The 19,712-nt window shown below is 39.2% G+C and overlaps 2 protein-coding genes across 8 annotated transcripts in view; one reads left to right on the top strand and one right to left on the bottom strand.

The window, feature by feature from the left end:
• Window positions 1-17,081, top strand: part of AASDH (aminoadipate-semialdehyde dehydrogenase) — a 39,636-nt gene extending 22,555 nt beyond the window's left edge. For 4 of the 6 annotated variants that reach the window (XM_073891723.1, XM_025887055.2, XM_073891724.1 and 1 more), the window contains 7 exons: window positions 299-491; window positions 1,081-1,196; window positions 3,204-3,996; window positions 8,622-8,785; window positions 10,235-10,357; window positions 10,833-10,964; window positions 12,400-12,889. In XM_073891723.1, coding sequence (XP_073747824.1) covers window positions 299-491; window positions 1,081-1,196; window positions 3,204-3,996; window positions 8,622-8,785; window positions 10,235-10,357; window positions 10,833-10,964; window positions 12,400-12,789 — 1,911 coding nt within the window. In that variant the 3' untranslated portion in view covers window positions 12,790-12,889. Of the gene's footprint in view, window positions 1-298; window positions 492-1,080; window positions 1,197-3,203; window positions 3,997-8,621; window positions 8,786-10,234; window positions 10,358-10,832; window positions 10,965-12,399; window positions 12,890-13,067; window positions 13,183-16,649 lie in introns of those variants that run through there. The other 2 variants (XM_073891726.1, XM_073891725.1) reach the window with 2 other exon arrangements.
• Window positions 16,215-19,712, bottom strand: part of CRACD (capping protein inhibiting regulator of actin dynamics) — a 73,409-nt gene continuing 69,911 nt past the window's right edge. The window contains exons 11-12 of one of the 2 annotated variants that reach the window (XM_073891721.1): window positions 18,410-18,566; window positions 16,215-17,966 (exon numbers count right to left, since the gene is read on the bottom strand). In XM_073891721.1, the coding sequence (XP_073747822.1) occupies window positions 17,888-17,966; window positions 18,410-18,566 (236 nt within the window). In that variant the 3' untranslated portion in view covers window positions 16,215-17,887. Of the gene's footprint in view, window positions 18,567-19,712 lie in introns of both variants that reach the window. The other variant, XM_073891722.1, reaches the window with a different exon arrangement.

Genomic DNA, 19,712 nt, shown 5'->3' with positions numbered 1-19,712 from the left:
TCAGTGTGCCCTTATTCCCAGCATGAAGAAAGAGTTGTTTTTTAAGTAAGTGACAGAATGGATTTTGATAACTGTGAAAATAATGGTTTACTTTGCTCTGGGAGCAATTATTTTTGAAAAACATGAAGAACCCAGTGTGCTGCTAATAGCAGTAGTAGCAGTTGATTTTTTTTTCTTTAAGTGTCTAGTTATTTTACATTTTAATTTGACTGTGTTGATTTCAGACATGAGAAGTTTGAGCATTTATGAAGTTTGCTTTTAAATGTCCTCTGACAAACTGGGATAATTTCTCTCATAGGTTGCTGAAGGACTTCAGCAAGTGGAGTCTTGTGCAGTTACATGGTATAATCAGGAAAAATTAATTCTGTTCTTGGTGTCCAAAAATGATTTAGTAAAGGAATACATCTTTAAAGAACTGCAGAAGCATCTTCCAAGTCATGCAATTCCAGATGAACTTTTGTTGATTGATTCTCTACCATTTACATCTCATGGTAAAATCATTTGAAGCAGATATGTTTCAGTGCCAAATGAATACTAATCCATAACTAGTTTAAAGGCCTTTTAAATCCTTATTATTCTAAGTAATATTAGCATATATTGTGGTAGACCTCTATTAAGTGCTTTGTATAATTAACTCATTTTATCTCTAGAAAATCCTGTGAGTAGGTAATATAATTCCCATTTACAGATATGGAAAATAAGGCTTAAAGAGGTTAAGTAATTTTCACAAAATCGCTGGTTAATGGTAGAGTTGAAATTCTAAGACTTTTTGATTTTAAAACATAATGTTCTTAATAACCATATTGCCTTCCCAGTTTCATCTTTATTTAATATTTACATCAAAATGCAGTAATTGTTCAGTTAGTAGGACCATTTTTTAACTCTTTAAATAAAGTAAACATTAGCTCTTTCTTACTACCCATTACATTCTTGGTAGCGTGGGCTTACATTCTTTAGAATTGATTATCTTTCACAAACTATAAGATTTCAAACTTTTACACTGAAAAATGTGTGGATTCTTATGACTAATGAAGATAGAAAGGGTTTGAACTGAAATTTTAAAATAATTTCTCTTTTTAGGCAAAATTGATGTTTCAGAGTTAAACAAGATATATTTAAACTATTTAAACTTGAAGTCTGAGTGCAAACTCAATGGAAAAGAGGAACTCTGGGGAAAATTACAGTATTTGTGGAAGGTATAACTTTTAAGATACAAATTTGTTATAAAGAAGTTATGTTATATCTTTTGGGACTATTAACATCCTAATATGGCTGATAGTGTTTTCTAAGAATGTTATTGATGCCCAAATGTTAAGTAATGTTAAGTAATATACCGTTGTTTTTTCAATTTGTATTAAAATAGGATTAGGTTCTCTACTGTAAAATTAAGCTCCCCATAAAGAAATTTATTAGAAGTGAGGTAGACAGGGATGCCTGGGTGACTCCGTCGGTTAAGCCTCTGCCTTCGGCTCAGGTCATGACCCCAGGGTCCCAGGATCGAGCCCCACATCAGGCTTCCTGCTCAGTGGGGAGCCTGCTTCTCCCTCTGCCTGCTGTCCCTGCTCTCTTCACTCACTCTCTCTCTCTCTGACAAATAAATAAATAAAATCTTTAAAAAACAAACAAAAATAAGTGAGGTAGACATAAAAGGCACAGGTAGACAAGACCCATCTTGACATAACTTTTCCCCAATGGGGCAGTGGAGTACGGTGCTTGTCAGAGTTGAGAAAAATGGCCAAATATTGCTTTACTACAATCTGTGATATAAGGGCTTATGTCATTATTCCTGAGGAACTTGCAGTAACAACAGATCTTCCTCAATTTAAAATGGGATTACATCTGGATAAACCCATTGTAAGTTGAAAATTTCATAGTCAAAATGCATGTAATACAACTACCGAACATTGTAGCTTAGCCTAGCCTACCTTAAATGTGCTCAGAACACTTATATTAGCTTACAGTTGGGCAAAAACATCTGACACAAAGCCTATTTTATAATAAATTGTTGAATATCTCAGGTAATTTATTGAATACTGTACTGAAAGTGAAAAACAGAATGGTTGTGTAGGTACAGAATGGTTACAAGTATATCAGTTGTTTACTCTTGTGATCACGTGGCTGACTGGGAGCTGTGGCTGGCTGTTCCTGCCCAGCATCAGGAGATCTATGTTGCTTGACTGGGAAAAGATCAGAATTTGAAGTACAGTTTCCATTGAATGCATATTGTTTTCACACCATTGTGAAGTTAAAAAATCTTAAGGGGTGCTAAGCATCTGACTCTTGATTTAGGCTCAGGTCTTGATCTCAGGGTCATCAATTCAAGCCCTGCATTGGGCTCTACACTGGGTATGGAGCCTACTTCAACAACAACAACTTAAGTCAAATCATTTTAAGTTGGGGACTGTTTGCATATATAGAAATATGTATAGCAAACAATTTAAAAAATTTATTTGGAGGGGCGCTTGGGTGGCTCAGTCGGTTAAGTGTCTGCCTTTGGCTCAGGTTGTGATCCAGGGGTCCTGGGATTGAGTCCCCTATTGGGCTTCCTGCTCGGCGGGGAGCCTGCTTCTCCCTCTCCCTTTGCTCCTCCCCCCATGTTCTCTCTCTCTCTTTCTCTCTCTCAAATAATCTTTAAAAAAATAAAAAAATTTATTTTGAAATACGTATATATTACAACCATAGGTCAGTACAGTTTTTCTTAGATAAAATGTGGAGCTTTCTGAAGGTTCTGAAGAGAGGATGTAATTGTATAGTCTTGTTTGAAAGTAAAGGATAGCTTGATAAGTCTCACTTCATTCTTAGATTCTTGGAATATAATTTTGATTTAGTGAAGCGAATGAATATAAATACTGTTCCCATATTATAGAAATATCAGATATTAGTATTTTGTGGAGTTTATAATTAGTAAATCATATTTTTATAATTCCACTTGCTATTTTATGGGTAGGAAAAGTGCTCTAAAGGGAAATATTACTTGTAGTTTTAGAGTGAGTTTGTGACAAAATTGGTAGCATAGTGATCGTCTCCTTTACTAAAAAGAAAATACCTTTAAAGTTTATTTTAATTATCAAAATATTTATTTTGTGTATCTTGTTCATATCATTAATGTAAGTACTATGCTGTATATATTACCTATAAATTGGTTGAATTGTTTTGGTTTTAGTCCTTTACTTCACCGTATTTCTCCCTTTTCTCATCTATAGTCTATTCTGAATCTCTCAGAAGATCCTTTGAAGGTTCCTGATGAGTCACTCTTTTTAAATAGTGGTGGAGATTCCTTAAAGTCCATACGGCTCCTCAATGAGATTGAGAAACTAGTTGGCACATCAGTACCTGGGCTTCTGGAAATTATTCTAAGCAGTTCCATTTTAGAGATTTACAATCACGTCCTTCAAACAGTGTTTTCAGATGAAGATCTGGTATTTAGCAAGAATTATGCCACAAAAAGAAAATTCAGCAACATTAATCAAGAAGAAACCAGTGGAAAATCTTTACATCAGAAATCTGTTATGACATTAAGTTGTGACAACGAGCTAACTGCTTTTACTGCAGTGAGCAGAGGGAGTCAGATTTTGTCACTGAATACTAAATTTTTAACTAAGTTAGGACTTTGCTCTTCAGCTCATTCTTCTGAATTAATTTCACAGACTAATATTCAAAATGTGAAAAGCTTAAATCCTCCAGCTCTTACTGGCAAGTCAAAAGATCCATCCCATGTTGCAGAAGTTTCTGAAGAGGGAACATGTGTAACAGCAGCCAAGAAAATGGAGCTACACGTGAGATGGAAGTCAGACACAGGCAAATGCGTGGATGCTTCACCTCTAGTTGTAATCCCCGCTATTGATAAGTCATCCACAACTGTGTACATTGGCTCCCATTCTCACAGAATGATGGCAATTGACCTTCACTCTGGGAAGGTGAAATGGGAACAGATTTTGGGAGATCGAATTGAATCCTCAGCGTGTGTATCTAAGTGTGGAAACTTTATTGTAGTAGGTAAGTTTCTGAATTTGAGGTTTATAGAGTTAAACTTAATTACCATATGATAATGCTAGTACAAGCAAATTAAATTTAAAAACTTATGTATGGTGGGTTTGGTGGTTGTTAAAGAGTAATGGTTGGGGCGCCTGGGTGGCTTAGTCGTTAAGTGTTTGCCTTCGGCTCAGGTCATGATTCCGGGGTGCTGGGATTGAGCCCCGCGTCAGGCTCCCTGTTCTGTAGGAAGCCTGCTTCTCCCTCTCCTGCTCCCCCTGTTTGTGTTCCCTCTCCGGCTCTCTCTCTGTCAAATAAATAAAGTCTTTAAAAAAAAAAAAATAATGGTTACCCACATGCTAACTCACAGTGTGGGCCTTGGGTCCTAGTCTCTGGATTTGAGCCTAGCTCTAAAACTTTTCTCAGCTCTGTGAACTTTGACAAGTTGCTGAAACCTCTTAGGACCTCATGTGTTCTTATGAGTATATGGGTATAATAAATAAAACATGTTGCACCGTAAATTGTCCCAAAACCTAATGGTTTAGATTAAGTAACAAACACGTACCAGTTTCTGAGGTCAGAAAGGAGCAGCTTAGCTGGAAGTCCTGGTTCAGGGTTTCCCATGTGGCTGCAGTCATCTGAAGGCTTGACTTGGGCTAGAAAATCTACTTCCAGGACAGCTGACTCATACTGTGGCCAGCAGAAGGCTTCAGTTCCGAGCTGGTTCGAGCTGGGACCGGAAGCTTTCCAGACTTTGTTGTCATGTGGGCCTCACAACCTTGAGTGTCCTTACAACCTGGCAGCTAACTTCCCTCAGAGTGAGTGCTCTGAGAGGTGGAGGGAGGGGGAGAGGAGGAATGCAGTACTTTTATGCCTTAGTCTCCAAAGTTGCGTACCATCATTTTTGCTTCTGTTCATTAGAAGCACATCATTGAGCCTGGCCTATACTCAAGGGGAGGGGAATTTAGCCTCCAGCTCTTGAAAGGAAGAGTATCAGAGAATTTGTGGACAGATTTTAAAACCACTACAATCATCATAGAGCTTTCTTTTTTTTTTAGTTTCTTATTTTAATTCCAGTATGGTTAACATAGTGTTACATTAGTTTCAGGTGTACAATATAGTGACTCAGCAATTCTATACATTAGTCAGTGCTTATCATGACAAGTGTCTTCTTTAATCCCCATCACCTGTTTCACCCCAACCATTAGTTTGTTCTCTAGAGTTAACTGTCTGTTTCTTGGTTTGTCTCTCCACCCCCCACCCCGCCACCCTCATTTGTTTGGTTTCTTAAATTCCACATACATCATTGAGCTTTGGAGAAGGTGAAGTGAGATCATTGCTTATGAATCCTTTGATACGTTGCAAGGTACTGACTCATTAAGTGTTAGCTACCAGCTGCTACTCAGTTTCACTAAGGTATGTGACTTTAAGAATGTGGGGTCCAGGTGTAATGCCTCTCCTTGACTACCATTCTCTTTACTTCCTCTGCTACATAAAGTTTTACTTTATCTGCTTATCGAATCTTGTGTAAAGCGGTTAGGAGTATGTCTCCCTACTTGTGGTATCCTAGCTGGTGTCTACTTGAATCTGAGTTTGATCCTTCCCTCTTGCCCATGTACATTTTGAAACATATGCTACAGGAAACTTTTAGTGATCCGTGTGCTCACACGTGTCATTCCCATCCTGAAAGTCAGCTCATGTAAGTTACTGTTTGTAGCCCAAGAGTCAAGGCCTGTGGCACATGGTGGTCACTTAGTACTTCAAACATTTTTTTCTAAGATTTTCTTTATTTGAGAGGGAGAGCAAGCATGAGCAGGGGGAGGGGCAGAGGGAGATGCAGATTCCGTGCTGAGCAGGAAGCCCGACCTGGGGCTTTATCCCAGGACCTGAGATCATGACTTGAGCCAAAGTCGGAGGTTTAACTGACTTCAGCCACCCAGGTGCCCCAACATTTTTAAATTAAGATATAATTTACATACAGTAAAACTTACCCTCTTTATAGCTCTGTGTTTTGACAGATGTGTACTGTCACGTAAGCACTACTACAATCAAGAGTTCATTACTCAAAAGGTTCTGTGTCACTCTGTAGTCATCCCTCCTCCTACTCCTAACCCCAGGCAACCGCTGATCTGTTTTCTGTCCCTCTAGTTTTGCTTTTTCTAGTTTTTGCTTTTGAGTCTGGCTTCTTTTACTTAATATGTGTTTGGATTCATCCATATTGTTGCATGTATCAACAGGCTTGTTTTTTTTTGAGCAAGAGAGAGCCCATGTGAGCCGGGGTGGGGGCATGGTAGAGAGGCAGGCATGGGGCTCAGTCTCACAGTCCTGAGATCAATACCTGAGCCTAAATCAAGAATGGGACGCCCCACTGACTGAGCCACCTAGGCACCCCAAGAGGTTTTTTTTTTATTGCTGGAAGTATTCTGTTGTGTGGATATACCATATTTTGTCCATTCACATGTGGGTTATTTCCAGTTTTTTTTCCCCCCCAGTTTTTGATAATTATGAATAAGACTACTGTAGCATTTGTGAATAGGATCTTGTGTGAATATAAGTTTTTCACTTGGGTCAGTACTTAGGAGGTGGAGATTATACAGTAAGCATAATTTTAGTAAAAAATGCCCAAAATGTTTTCCAAGTTGACTGATCCACTTTGCATTACCACCATCAATATGTGAGAGGTCGTTCCACATCCTTGCTAACACCTGGCATGGTGAATTTGAAAATATTTTTATTTTAGCCATTCAGATTGTTATGGTGTGGTATTTCATTATGGTTTTAATTTGCATTTCCTTAGTGACTAATGATGTTTCTTTTTATGAACTTAATTGCCATCTGTGTATCCTCTATGACCTGTCTCTTCAGATTTTTTGCCTAGTTTTTTGTTACGTTTGTTTTCTTATTGGGTTCTGAGAATATTATGTATTCTGGATACAAGTCCCTTATCAGATAGATGTTTTGCATATTTTCTTCTAGTCTGTGGCTTTTCCCGCCCCCCTTTCTTTCGTTAACATCATGTCTTTTGAAGAGAAGTTCTTAATTTTATTAAAAAAAATTTTTTTTAAAGATTTTATTTTTATTTATTTGACAGAGAGACAGCGAGAGAGGGAACACAAGCAGGGAGAGTGGGAGAGGGAGAAGCAGGCTTCCTGCCAAGCAGGGAGCCCGATGCAGGGCTCCATCCCAGGACTCTGGGATCACGACCTGAGCTGAAGGCAGACACTTATCGACTGAGCCACCCAGGCACCCGAGAAGTTCTTAATTTTATTTTTTTTTCCAGATTTTTTATTTTTTTTAATTTATTTTATTTTATTTATTTGAGAGAGAGAATGAGAGAGAGCACGAGAGGGAAGAGGGTCAGAGGGAGAAGCAGACTCCCCGCTGAGCAGGGAGCCCGATGTGGGACTCCAGGATCATGACCTGAGCCGAAGGCAGTTGCTTAACCAATTGAGCCACCCAGGCGCCCAAAGTTCTTAATTTTAATGAAATCCAGTTTGTTATTTATTTTCTTTTATGGACCATGCTTTTGATGTTCTATCCAAGAAATTTTTGCCAAACCCAACGTCACAAAGATTTCCTTCTGGAAATGAACTGAACTGAAAGAAATTTTTCATTACCCAGCTGAGTCGTGGGGTACTGCACTGTGTAGGACATTTCTCTTCACCATCACTAAGCAGACCACTTTCTTGCTACTAAGTAGTAACTGCTCGAAAGAAAACAGCACCACAGTTATTCTGGAATTGGGCCTTAAGGGAGCAGCTGTGGTAATAAGCATAGGCAGAGCCGAGGAGAGAATGGTGGGCCAGTGCCCAAAGTCAACTTCCCCTGATTTACATGCACTGCAGGGAACTTGAGTGATCTTCACTTTGTAGGTTTTGAGCATTCCTGCTTCCCCCTGGGTTACTCTGGCTGCCCGGAGTTAGGGACTGCTGCCCTAGCCTCCCATTCATTGCAGAAGTTTGGGAGAAGCAGTCTTGCTGTAGTAAAGTACATGGGCTCTGGAGCTTGACTTCTTGGATTCAGTCCTCGCTCTGCCACGTCAGCTGGATAGTTTTACCCTAGTAACTTAAGCTCTCTGTGCTTCCTTTTGTCATCTGTAAAATGCAAATATAATAGCACTTGCCTCACTGGGAGGATTCCATGAATTAATAGATGTAAAATTCTTAGAACACTTCACAAGGTAAAAGCTCAGTGAAGGCTGGCTATTGTTAACGTTAGCATTTCTTGAACACCTTGTATGCACTGGGTACTTATCCATATTATCTTAATTATCGCATTAAGGAGTAGATGTATCCACATGCCGCAGAAAAATAATCTGAGGCTCAGTGATGCTGGGTAATTTCCCCAGGATGGCCATGAAGAGATTTGATTCTGGGTCTGTCAAAGCCTCTCTCCACTGCAGTGGAGAGTGTTTTCTCAGTAGTGAAGCACTTTAGGGTACTTTAAACAAAATAAGGTATACCTACTATAAGTATTTTTTATAAGTGGTTACTGTTTGGTTTCTGCTTTACATTGCTGAAATTTAAATCTGAGCTGAACACAGATGTACACGTGAAGAGCATCAAATATAAATTGTCATGATTTAGGCTAAAGAATTATTTTCCAGTGACATATTTAAATCTCATCTTTTCTATTTTGTTTCCCAACAGGCTGTTATAATGGATTAGTCTATGTTCTGAAAAGTAATAGTGGAGAAAAATACTGGATGTTTCCTACTGAGGATGCTGTCAAAAGCTCCGCAACCGTGGATCCAACCACAGGACTCCTTTACATTGGATCTCACGACCAGCATGCATATGCACTGGACATTTATGTAAGAACTCACCTCATCAGTTTCTTATCATAAGCTTAGAAGAGTGTGAAACTGTCAGGTGCTCTTGACTAAGGGAGCAGATATTAACTATTCCCTAAGTTTAGCATTGTGGTCTGGGAAGAATGAGTTAATTAACAGTCTTAATATCTGAAGACATTTTTAACTTCCTAACCAGATTTTCACAGATAAATTTGCTACTCAGAGTTCTTAAATATAAAGAACTTAGAATACTGTCTTGACAATAGAAAAGAGTCACAAAGGAAAATATCAGTAAGACCTGATAAGTTGGGGAAATAATTTGAAGCAAATGTGATGGTTAAAAATAATTGATAAGAATAAATGGAAATAAAGAACAAAAACAAATTATAAAGACCCAGATGGAAAAAAAACAAGAGATATAAACATAAAAGACCCCAAAGAAGAAATGCCTAGTAAATATATTTAAATGTTTCATACCTTTAATAATCAAAGGAATGAAAATTTAAAACTATGTAATGAAGAAACAGATAGTATTAGATCCGAATAGTATGGTAAATGCTGGTGAGAGTAGGGGGAGGTTGTAACTAGTGAAGCCTCTGAGGAAAACAGATTGGCCACAGGTAACTTTCATACCCCCCCTTTTTTTTTTAGATTTTATTCATTTATTTGACAGTGCAAGCCAGGGGGAGGGGCAGAGGGAGAAGCAGGCTCCCGGCTGATCCCAAGACCCTGAGATCATGACCCGAGCCGAAGGCAGACGCTTAACTGACTGAGCCATGCAGGTGCCCCTCATATCCTTTGATTAAGTAAAATTTTTCTATCCTGGCAAACCAATCAGAGACATGGACACGTATTTACACCAAGATGTCTATTCCTAAGTTGTTCATAATACCAGGAAATTAGTTCTAAACAATTTTCAGTGATAAATTATTTTATCTTCAAATGGGATATTATGCGTTAAAGTAATATCTGAAGAATTTTACCAAATAAGTGAGCTAAAGTAGATACCAAGTAGGGGGGCCTGGATGGCTCAGTCAGTTAAGCGTCTGCCTTCAGCCAGGTCATGGTCCCAGGGTCCTGGGATTGAGCCCCACCGTTGGGCTCCCTGCTCAGTGGGGAGTTTGCTTCTCTCTCTCCCTCTGCTCCTCCTCCCTGCTTGTTCTCTTTCTGTCTCTCAAATAAATAAAATCTTAAAAAAAAATTAGATACCAAGTATATATTCAGAATGATCTCAACTATATTGTGTATGTCCCAAAAAGATCAAAAGGGAAAATGCTAAACTATTAACAGTGGTTGTCTCTGGGTGGACCTTGTCTTCTTTATACTAACTTGAATCTCTACAAGTAGCCTATATTACTTTTATACTAAGAATAAAAAGCTACATTAACTAAATGTAGTATCATGAGGATTAGGACATGTAGATTTATTAACCACCAACAGAAACCAATTAATTTGCTTTCTTATTTGCAGAAAAAGAAGTGTGTTTGGAAGTTAAAATGTGGAGGAACGGTCTTTTCTTCCCCTTGTTTGAGCCTGATTCCACAACATTTGTATGTGGCTACACTGGGAGGACATTTATTGGCTATAAATCCTGTAGGCATAAAATATGTATTGATTTTATTATCTATTTTTTAAATGTTTTATTTTTGCAATTTGAAAGTTTTTAATTAGATATAGCCGAGCTCTTACTGAACCAGAACTCATTAAAAATGATTGACATGAAGTCTAGAAAGATGAGAAAATAGAAGTTCTGTGTGTGTGTGTCTTTTATGTTTTTTAAGTTGGCAGAATTTTCTCAATGATATTCGAACTTAGAATGGTTTGAGGATAGATCTTATATACTAATTATTTCCTGGTTTTATTGTAAGTTTTTATCTCAGCTCTCATAAAGAGCACTAATTTTATAGCTGGGTATATGTACTAGCTTCATTTATGACATCAGCATACCATTATAGCTTATTCTGATGTTTATAGCTTTGCCTCTGGGAGATATATAAGTTTGTTTTATAAAGGGTAATTGATTAGTAGAATGACTTAAATGCTGTGAATTGCTTTTTGCCCATGGCAGGCTACTGGGAACAGAGTTTGGAAACATTCCTGTGGAAAACCACTGTTTTCTTCTCCACGGTGTTGCCTGCAGTATGTTTGTATTGGCTGTGTGGATGGGAATTTACTCTGCTTTACTCACTTTGGAGAACAGGTGAAAAATTTCTGGTTCTATTTTATGTATCTTTTTCCAAGTCATGATAGTTGGTGACAACTAAAGTAAAATTTTATAAACATCATCATTCAACTCAGTGTTGAATACTGGTTTGATTTTAACTGTCAAACAGTGGGTTTCTTAATTTTTGCATGATGGGATAGTAGATTGAAGAGTCTACTCAAGCATTGTTCTACTTGTGCCATGCCCTCCTCTAATTTTAAAACCTTTACCAGCTTTTAGCCAATTTTATTATAACTTCTGTTGAGGTTTTGAACATTTAAAGAAGCCCCTGCTTTTTCTATGAAAATGGAAATAGGTTGCATAACCCAAATTGCATTGAATGGACGTCCCATCTGCAACTTCATGATCGGCAGGGAGGCGTCTTCTGGGCAGCATGAGATCTTTTTTGTTGGGAGCATCATCTCCACTTGTGTATCCACAGGCCACGGTCACTGCTAGCACAGCTGGTGCTGGGTGTGTGATCTGGGGGGTTGGTGGTCTTGAGCGCACAAGTTCCAACCTGAGTTAGCCCATTCATGGCCAAGTGGATTCTGGTGCTTTTCATTCTACTTTCAGCCCTCATAGCCTAGCACTTCCTCTTGCTGTGCGACAATTACTTTGTGATGAAATCTTTTATTATAATAGTTCACTTACTATTTTATTTATAAAATAGTTTGAATATATTCTCACCTTAGATTCCTAAGAAGGAAGAAGAGGCTTTTTTTTTTTTTTTTTTTTGGATGAACCATAGAAAGATGAAAGTGATTTTGTCCAAGTGAGGGACACAATTAGGAGTACAAATCCTATTTCGTGAAGATGTCCACTGACTTCATTTTGTTTTTCTTATGCTGCTGTTACTGTGCATTTGCAAACATGGTCTTCACTTCACTTAGGCCTCCTTGTCTTTTCTTCAAAATATTGGCTGACAGGTTTGTCTGTGGTAGCTTTAAAATAAGCAGATAGTCTATATCCACAGGGCAAACCCACAACTCCTAGCTTTTTGTTTAGACTTTTCATTTCAATTTTTGCACAGAAACTCTTCCTTTCAGCCCACTTCTTTTTCCTTACAATTGGGAGAATAGAATAAGATACAGTTTTTAATTAGATACATTGAAAACTGAGTGCAGTTTTGTCTTTGAACTTTGCATCTCTAAACATAGTAGTAGCTCCTCCTTGAATGGGGTTCAAAATTAATTTTATTTCATTCTGTTGTGCATAGCAGTGACTCATGTAATAAGACTCCATTGTATTTTGTTCTAGACTTTACCCCTGGGACAGAAGTCTAATTTGAGAATGCTTTTCAGAAGAAGCCATTATTTCCTGTGTAGTTCAGTAGCCTTCACCGCTTACATTTGTGTTAAGAACAGAGCTTCACTATACAGGAGAATTGACATTAGATGAATGAATTATTTTTGTCTTTATCATCCTTCAGGTTTGGCAGTTCTCTACCAGTGAACCAATCTTTTCATCCCCATGTGCCTCAGCATCAGAGCAAGAAATATTTTTTGGTTCCCATGATTGCTTTATCTACTGTTGTAATATGAAAGGTCACCTCCAGTGGAAATTTGAAACTACTTCACAGGTGTATGCAACACCGTTTGCTTTCCATTACCAAGAAGGTAACAATGAAATGTTGCTGGCAGCAGCATCTACTGATGGGAAACTGTGGATCTTGGAATCTAAGAGTGGACAATTGCAAAGTGTATATGAACTTCCTGGGGAAGTTTTCTCTTCTCCTGTGGTCTGGGAATCAATGCTTCTTATTGGATGCAGAAATAATTATGTTTATTGTCTGGATTTGTTGGGTGGCTATCAAATATAATCAAGTTCAGTCCTTATTGGATTATCTGAGACATCTGAAAATATTATAGAGCATTTGGATAGTCTTATTTTATATTAAAGATTATATTTTGCCTAAGAAACTTGTCTTTATTGGAGAATGATCATATTTTACTTCCTGTAGGAGCAACAAATGCTTTTAAAAGGTATTATAGGACAAAAAAGATCAATTTATTTAGTACCACTTTCTTTTAATTTCTTTGAATTAGGCTACAGATATTCTACTTTGGGTTTTTTTTTTTTCTTTTTTCTTTTTCATAGAAGACTTCTGTGAAAAAGAAGATCAGAATATACCTGGTGGGTTAAAAACTTAGTCCATGATGTTATGCACCATTTACCTATTTACAGTGAGATTCGTAACAAAAGGTTCTCAAAGGTAGGATCTTTTTGTCAAATTAGGTTCCTTATTTAGTATTTTTAAATGAACAAAATACCAGTATTATATCTATAGATCTGTCTCTTCTCATAGTAGAGTTTTAAGTTGATTTACCCTCTTTTTTCAATTTTTTGATACACAAAAGTTAGTGAATATTTTTGTACCTCTGTTTCTCAATTTATTAGATTTTGTGGTTGTAGGTCTCTTTGTTCACTGGCTTGGTGGAAGGGAACACAAAGAAAACCAGGAAGGGAAAAAACCCTATATACTCTTAAGTATCCTGATTTCTCATAATATGTATGGTTTGGGGCTGGAGCTGCTTCTCCAGTCCCAGAGCACTTTGCTCATAGCTGCATTTGCCTGGCACGAAGTTGCCCCTAGTGAACTGTACCTCCTCCCAGGAGCTATGCCCTTTCTGCATCCTCATTCTCTTGTACTTGGACTTAGTCCGTGGTTTGCTTTAGCCAATAGAGTGCAGTGGAGGTGACACTATTGTCACTTCTGAGCCTAAGCTTTAAGAAGTCCTGGCAGCTTCTGCTTTCATGGGATGCCTGAGCTGCCACCTAAAATCTGGCGGCCAGATGGAAAGGCATGTGGGAAGGGAGGGGCCCTGACACTGTGCTATAAAACCTGAGAAAGCCAGATCACAGGGACAGGTGAAGCCACACACATTTGCCTTCGGCATCCCAGCCAACCCCCAGCTTTTCAGGCTATCCTGATGCCAGATGTTTAATTCCTCACTCACAGGATCCTGAGAAATAATAAAATGGCAGTTGTTTCAAGCCACTAAGTTTTAGGGTAGTATATTAGGGTAGTAAGTTTTGGGTGGTAGTAGTGAAGATTACTGGAACAGAAGTTACGTGTTGTTCTTTCCCACATCACTTAAATTACTCAAATCGATGGACAGATGTCTCAGTTTTCTTTGAAATTTCATGATCTAGTTCAGGTAATAAAGCAGTTGTTTTTTTTTTTTTTCTAGGATATTAGGAATTTAGCCACTAGTGGTAGTAGTAACTATTTAGGGCATATTACATCAGACACTTGTGCTAAAGCACTTAAAGTAACAAAAATGTTTCCTATTGTTTACCTTCCCTTCCTCTCTACTAGAAAATTGATACTATGTTATCAATTTCATTTGTCCATTTATTCTTCAGTAAAGTCCCAAATATCAAACATGCCAGAATTCTTAGCTGCAAGCTATAGAAATCAACTTAGGCTATTTTAAGCAGAAGAGAATTTTTTTTTTTAGGATTTTGAGAGAGCGAGCACGAGCGAGGGGGAGAGGGAGAAGCAGACTCCCCACTGAGCAGGGAGCCCGATGCGGGACTCGATCCCAGGACCCTGGGATCATGACCTGAGCCGAAGGCAGATGCTCAACTGACCCACCCAGGCGCCCCTAAGCAGAAAAGAATTTTTAAAAAAGAATACTGAATAGCTTAGAGAATTGGGACAGGGCTAGAGCTCTACAGCCAGGAACAATTATGCCTGAAATCACCATGACTTTGGCCTGGGGAAGACACAAGCTGCTGTCCTTGAAGCTCTAAATGCTCTACTAACACTAGACACCGTTCCCCGCCACTGCCAGACTTCACACAGAGTTGAATTGGGAGATAAATGCAGAGTCTCTTCCAGTTTCAAGTGAAACAGGTTCCGTGCCCATGAGAGAGTACAGCAAAGCACGTATCAGGCATTTCATCTGGGGTGGTGGGAGGGGAGGGCAAGACCCATGAGCTGGGAGATTTCCCCAAACCTAGAAAGGGGACTGAGGTACAGACTGGCTAAAAGAAGAGAGCATCTTCTGCCAAGTTTTAGATCAGTGCTGCTTAAATCTTAACGTGTATTAACCACCTGCAGCTCTTGCTAAAATAAAATGCACATTCTAATTGAGAGGGCTGAAAGAGTGCTTTACTAAGCCGTATGGATCCTGAGGCACAAAGACAAATCAGTAATACCCCTGTCTTTATTTAAAATTTTGGTATTCACAGTGGAATTTGTACTAATTTATATTTTATTAAGTAATCTCTAAGCCCAACATGGGGCTTGAACTAAGCGATCCCGAGATTGAGTCACATGCTCTACCAACTGAGCTAGCCAAGTGCCCCAAGTACTAATTTTTATTAAAAAAAAATAATAGAACAGTATCTTAATCGGTTTTGTGGCACCCAAGGTATGAGGGCCTCACTCACCTCACTCATTGTGCCCTGGTGTGTAGGCCTGAGAGTCAGCAGGTCTGGCGTGGAGCCGGAAACTGCCTTTCCCACAGGTTTTCAGCCCCAGCCATCGCTGGGTTCTACAGCTCACACGTGGAGTAAGGAGGCTGTGTGGTGGTATTTTCTCTGAGATGCAGACCATTCAATTCCAATTTAGGATTGAGATAAACATTTTATTTGCCCCTACTCATTACTTTATGACATCTAGTAAAAAATACAAGGTAGCACATAAAATGCCTTTAAATGTTTCTTTCTCAAAAGTTATGTAAATATGAGTTTGCTTTTAGATGGTCATTGGAATTGGCAAAAACTTCAACTTGAAAAGGAAATTACGTCAATGCTGAAGATCTCATAGGTATTTTTTATTGAAAGATCACTTTCCTTCAATAGTGGACATTTTACATTAAATCTTTATACCAAAACCAAAAATCTCAAAATAATATTAAAATCACACTATTTTCCATTGTTTCTACTTAATTTTATTATTGGTAAAAATATGGCAAGACGCTTGTAACTAATGTTTCTGCTTTAAAATAAGCAATTAAACTAAATGTCACAAGAAGAGACAATACATACTATAATTTGCTGATAACTGGCTAAAATAACTTAATGTGTAAGAATTGCACTTGAAAAATTAAAAAAGTAAACAAAAAGCTCATTTATATATGTTTATGAACAGAGATTAATCTGTTACCTTTGCCAAGAGAAGTGTATGTTTAAGTTAAAAAAAAAAAATTTAACATCGCAATTATTCATTTTAAAAAAAGTCTTTTTACAGAATTTCCCCCATAGTTTGTTGATCAGAAAAGACTGCAACACAACTAAAGCAAAATAACACTTCATTGGTATTTAGTGCAAATTTGGAGTTATTTTACATGAAATACTAAACATGTACCCTTTAAAAGTTGCTGGGAGTGCTGCGACCGACCGTGCTGTCCGCAGCGTCCTCTTTTACTTTTGGAGACTTTAAGAGAAACTTTGTAACTGAGGTATCTTCTCCTGCTTCGTATGTGCTCGGTGCTCCGTGAGCCAGGAGCGGTGGGCTCATCTAGGATTCTTCATCAGTGACCTGACTGCTGCCCCTGTTCTCCACCCTTACTGGGGTATTATCCAGAGCTGACAGGATGAAAGAAAAAGTTAAGAATTATCGTAGCACTATAATACCAGGGCTCTAGGCGGAAAGATTCCCATTAAAAAGTGTGTTATGTTAGTAATGAAATCACTGAAAACTGACAAATGCCTACATGTTTGATTTAGGAATGAACACCAGTGTGGAAAACATGCAGTGGAATATTAACTGCTTCCCACAGGAACAAAAGAAAATTCGTTACACTGATTCTTAATAGCTGGAAGATCCAGTATATAGACTATTAAGTCCAGCTTGCAGGAGTACAACCGTCCGCGTGACCATATGTGCCACTAACCAGAAGGCTGAGCCATGGTTTCCAGACAAGAAAATGCCTTCTCTGTGGCGAATGGCAGAAAAGCAACAATACATTGCCTGTCAGATGAGCTCCGCATAGAGGAAAATGATGATGGATACTGGTAAGATGTGTTTTTGCAGGAGCGGGAAAAGGAATGCAGTTCCCCATGCACTGGGCAAAGGATGTATATACTTCTATTATGGAGTCAGAATCTCAGAAAAGGAGAATATGCCAACACCATGAAATATAAAGTCAGTACTGGCAATGTGTGGGTTGGCTGGTAGGCCTGTGCTTCATGCTTGTGAATTGCCATGTGCCTTCTTTGGACCACACGGTTTGAGTAGCAAGGCCCCTTAAGACTCGGAGATGTTTTCAAAGGTAGCAAGGTGAATGCTCAAAATTACAAATGCTATTGAACATTTGACTCTAAATATGAATTACTCGATTATGGTAAAGAAACTTTCCACAGAAGTCCTTAGTACACAGGCTCCAAATCTTGGCTTCCTGTTAAATTTTCCCTAAAGACCTAAGGGAATATTCAGAGACCTTCAATGTCAGTAGCCTCCCCTATCTTGTAGTAAATGTCTGGTTTGGGGGAATGGTTTTTTTAATTTTTCCTTTCACTTCTTTGGGTAAAATGAGCCTCCCCTTCAGAGTTTTAAAAGCTAGATTACCCTGGAAGCAGAGTATCCCAAGGTTCTCCTTTGGGATGTATCAGAATTGGTCTGAAGAGTTTTGCCAGAATAGACCTTCCTGGCCCAGACTCACAGGATTGAATTCGGAAGGCAGGGGATGGGGCCAGGACATCTTAAGAACAACTGCACTAGGTCGGGGATTCTCAGAGCTGGGAAGAGAATCTGTGGCTTCCTTTCTTCATGATCCTAAATAAACATGTTCCCTAGGAGCCAACTAGGCCAAATGTTTAGCACGTCCTGAAGGAGAGTACTGGTATGACAGGACCTGTCGGACATCAGTGTGGCGGAAGTGTGAATAGAGTCACTTTCTGTGTTATGGTTTCAGATCAGGAAGGATTCAGAAAAGCAGACGTGGGCAGAGTTGGCAGCCAGACTGTTAGGATTCCCAGTTACTCAATGCATTCAGGAGAACGGGCGTCTTGTTTCTGTCTGTATGACCCCTTCTTTCGCCATTACTGTAGAAAAGGAAAGAAACCACCAAACATATGGTAGGGTAAATGTTCTAGATAAAAGAAGCTGGAGAATCAAAAAGTCATTACAAAGATTAGCAAACGTCCTGTTCTAAATGGTGTGTAGGCGCGTATGTGTGGAAGGGCTGTGGAAGGGGCATGGTAGGCTCTTATGAAAAGTTCTTAGTTTGGAGATTTTGCTTCATGTGGTCCCTCGGATGGAACTTTCTCTTGAGAACGAGGAAGAGCTCAAGGTACCAGGACCTAGGATTGTGCAAATACACTCTTTACAAGAAACGCCACCGATTCAGTTTCTGAACATTATTTTAGAGCCTATAAAACATGCTGCTTTTCCCTAGCATGGTTTCTTTACCTCATATAAAAAATAAATAACAAGGGCAAGAGAAGAGCCAGTAACTGGCAGCAGGAGTGGATAAAAGTCACTCTACTTAATGATCTGTGGACAGTCGCTCCAGGCCTTGGCTTTCCTTTTGGCCAAAGCCAGCCAGGCTGGTTCTGTTGACACGGGGGCAGCATCTGGGGTTGAGAACCTCTTTGTGACTTCTTTCACCAGCGGCGCGGCGGGGGCTGAATCCGAGATCTCCACTGGATTGCGTTTTGAAGGAAAAGGATAAGAGTGAGTCAGAGCCGCATTCTGATGTATTAGGAGCGCAAGATTCAGAAGGGAACCCCAGTGCAACACTGGGCATCTTTGGTGAGAATTAGGGAAAGAAAGCGATGTGATCAGAACTGCTGCACACAGAATTACAGTGCAGAAGCCTAATTTTTTATGCACAGAAGCTATGCCTACATGGTAAGAAATAAAAGGTAAATGCTGTGGTTCTAGTTATCCAACCAGTCAGTTCCATGAAGAGAAACCTCAAACCAGCAGTCTGAATTTATTGAACTGGTGAGGTCAAAACTTAACCCTTCTCCACCAGGCAGGCCCGGGGTGCCCCCTGCCCAAGGCCCCGGCTCCTGCCAGCCCTCACCACGTTCAGGCTTGCCCCCCCAATTCTTTCTGTACCAGACCTTAGAGGCTTCTTAAGATGAGGAGTCTGGACTTATCTGCGTCCTATTTAGTACCTGTGGCAATGGCCTACACATGAACAGAACTCAGGAAATACTGATGGAAAAGACAAATACATCAGAACAAAGGTTTGCTTCAGTGAGCTGGAGCCACTCTCTGGGCACAGCCACAGAAGTCAGGCAGAGAAAGGTATGATCTCTGACTTTGGAATTTTATTTTGAAAGAATGCTCTCAGACACACCCATAGGGTTAGAACCCTCAAGTCTCGGGTGTAAGATCATATGAAATTACGCCCATGAAGGTTGAGAAATCACATAGTGCTCCAAAGTGGTTTTAAAATATAGTTGTTGTTCTCCTCACCAAAATAGCATATAGGGCTTTAAGGGCGAGACCTCTTTACATTTCCATACCCAAGCTAGCAGGTAACAAAGGCATAAAACAGCCTAGGTCTCCAGGGTGGGTGCCCTCTAGGGCACAGGTTGCCCAGAAGGGAAAACAGACACCCTGCTAACCCCTGGGAGGAAGCTTGTTCCAACTCCTATCCATCCTTCAAGTGATTTGTAACAAGGAAATAGTTGGAAACATTACAGGATCACTTTAACAGAATAAAGAATCTTTTAAAAATGTCTTTTATGTGTCATGAATATATTAACAGCAGTGTTTCATAAAGGACTCAGCTGAAAAACCTTGCTCTAAAGTCCTGCTGGTCAGAAACTTGCTAT

Source organism: Callorhinus ursinus, unplaced genomic scaffold, assembly GCF_003265705.2.
Source record: "Callorhinus ursinus isolate GAN/ISIS: 27379988/994484 unplaced genomic scaffold, GSC_fseal_2.0 scaffold4, whole genome shotgun sequence".
In the NCBI taxonomy this organism is placed as follows: Eukaryota; Metazoa; Chordata; class Mammalia; order Carnivora; family Otariidae; genus Callorhinus; species Callorhinus ursinus.
The sequence above is the reverse complement of the archived record's forward strand: the minus strand, read 5'-3'. Positions and strand labels throughout refer to the sequence as shown.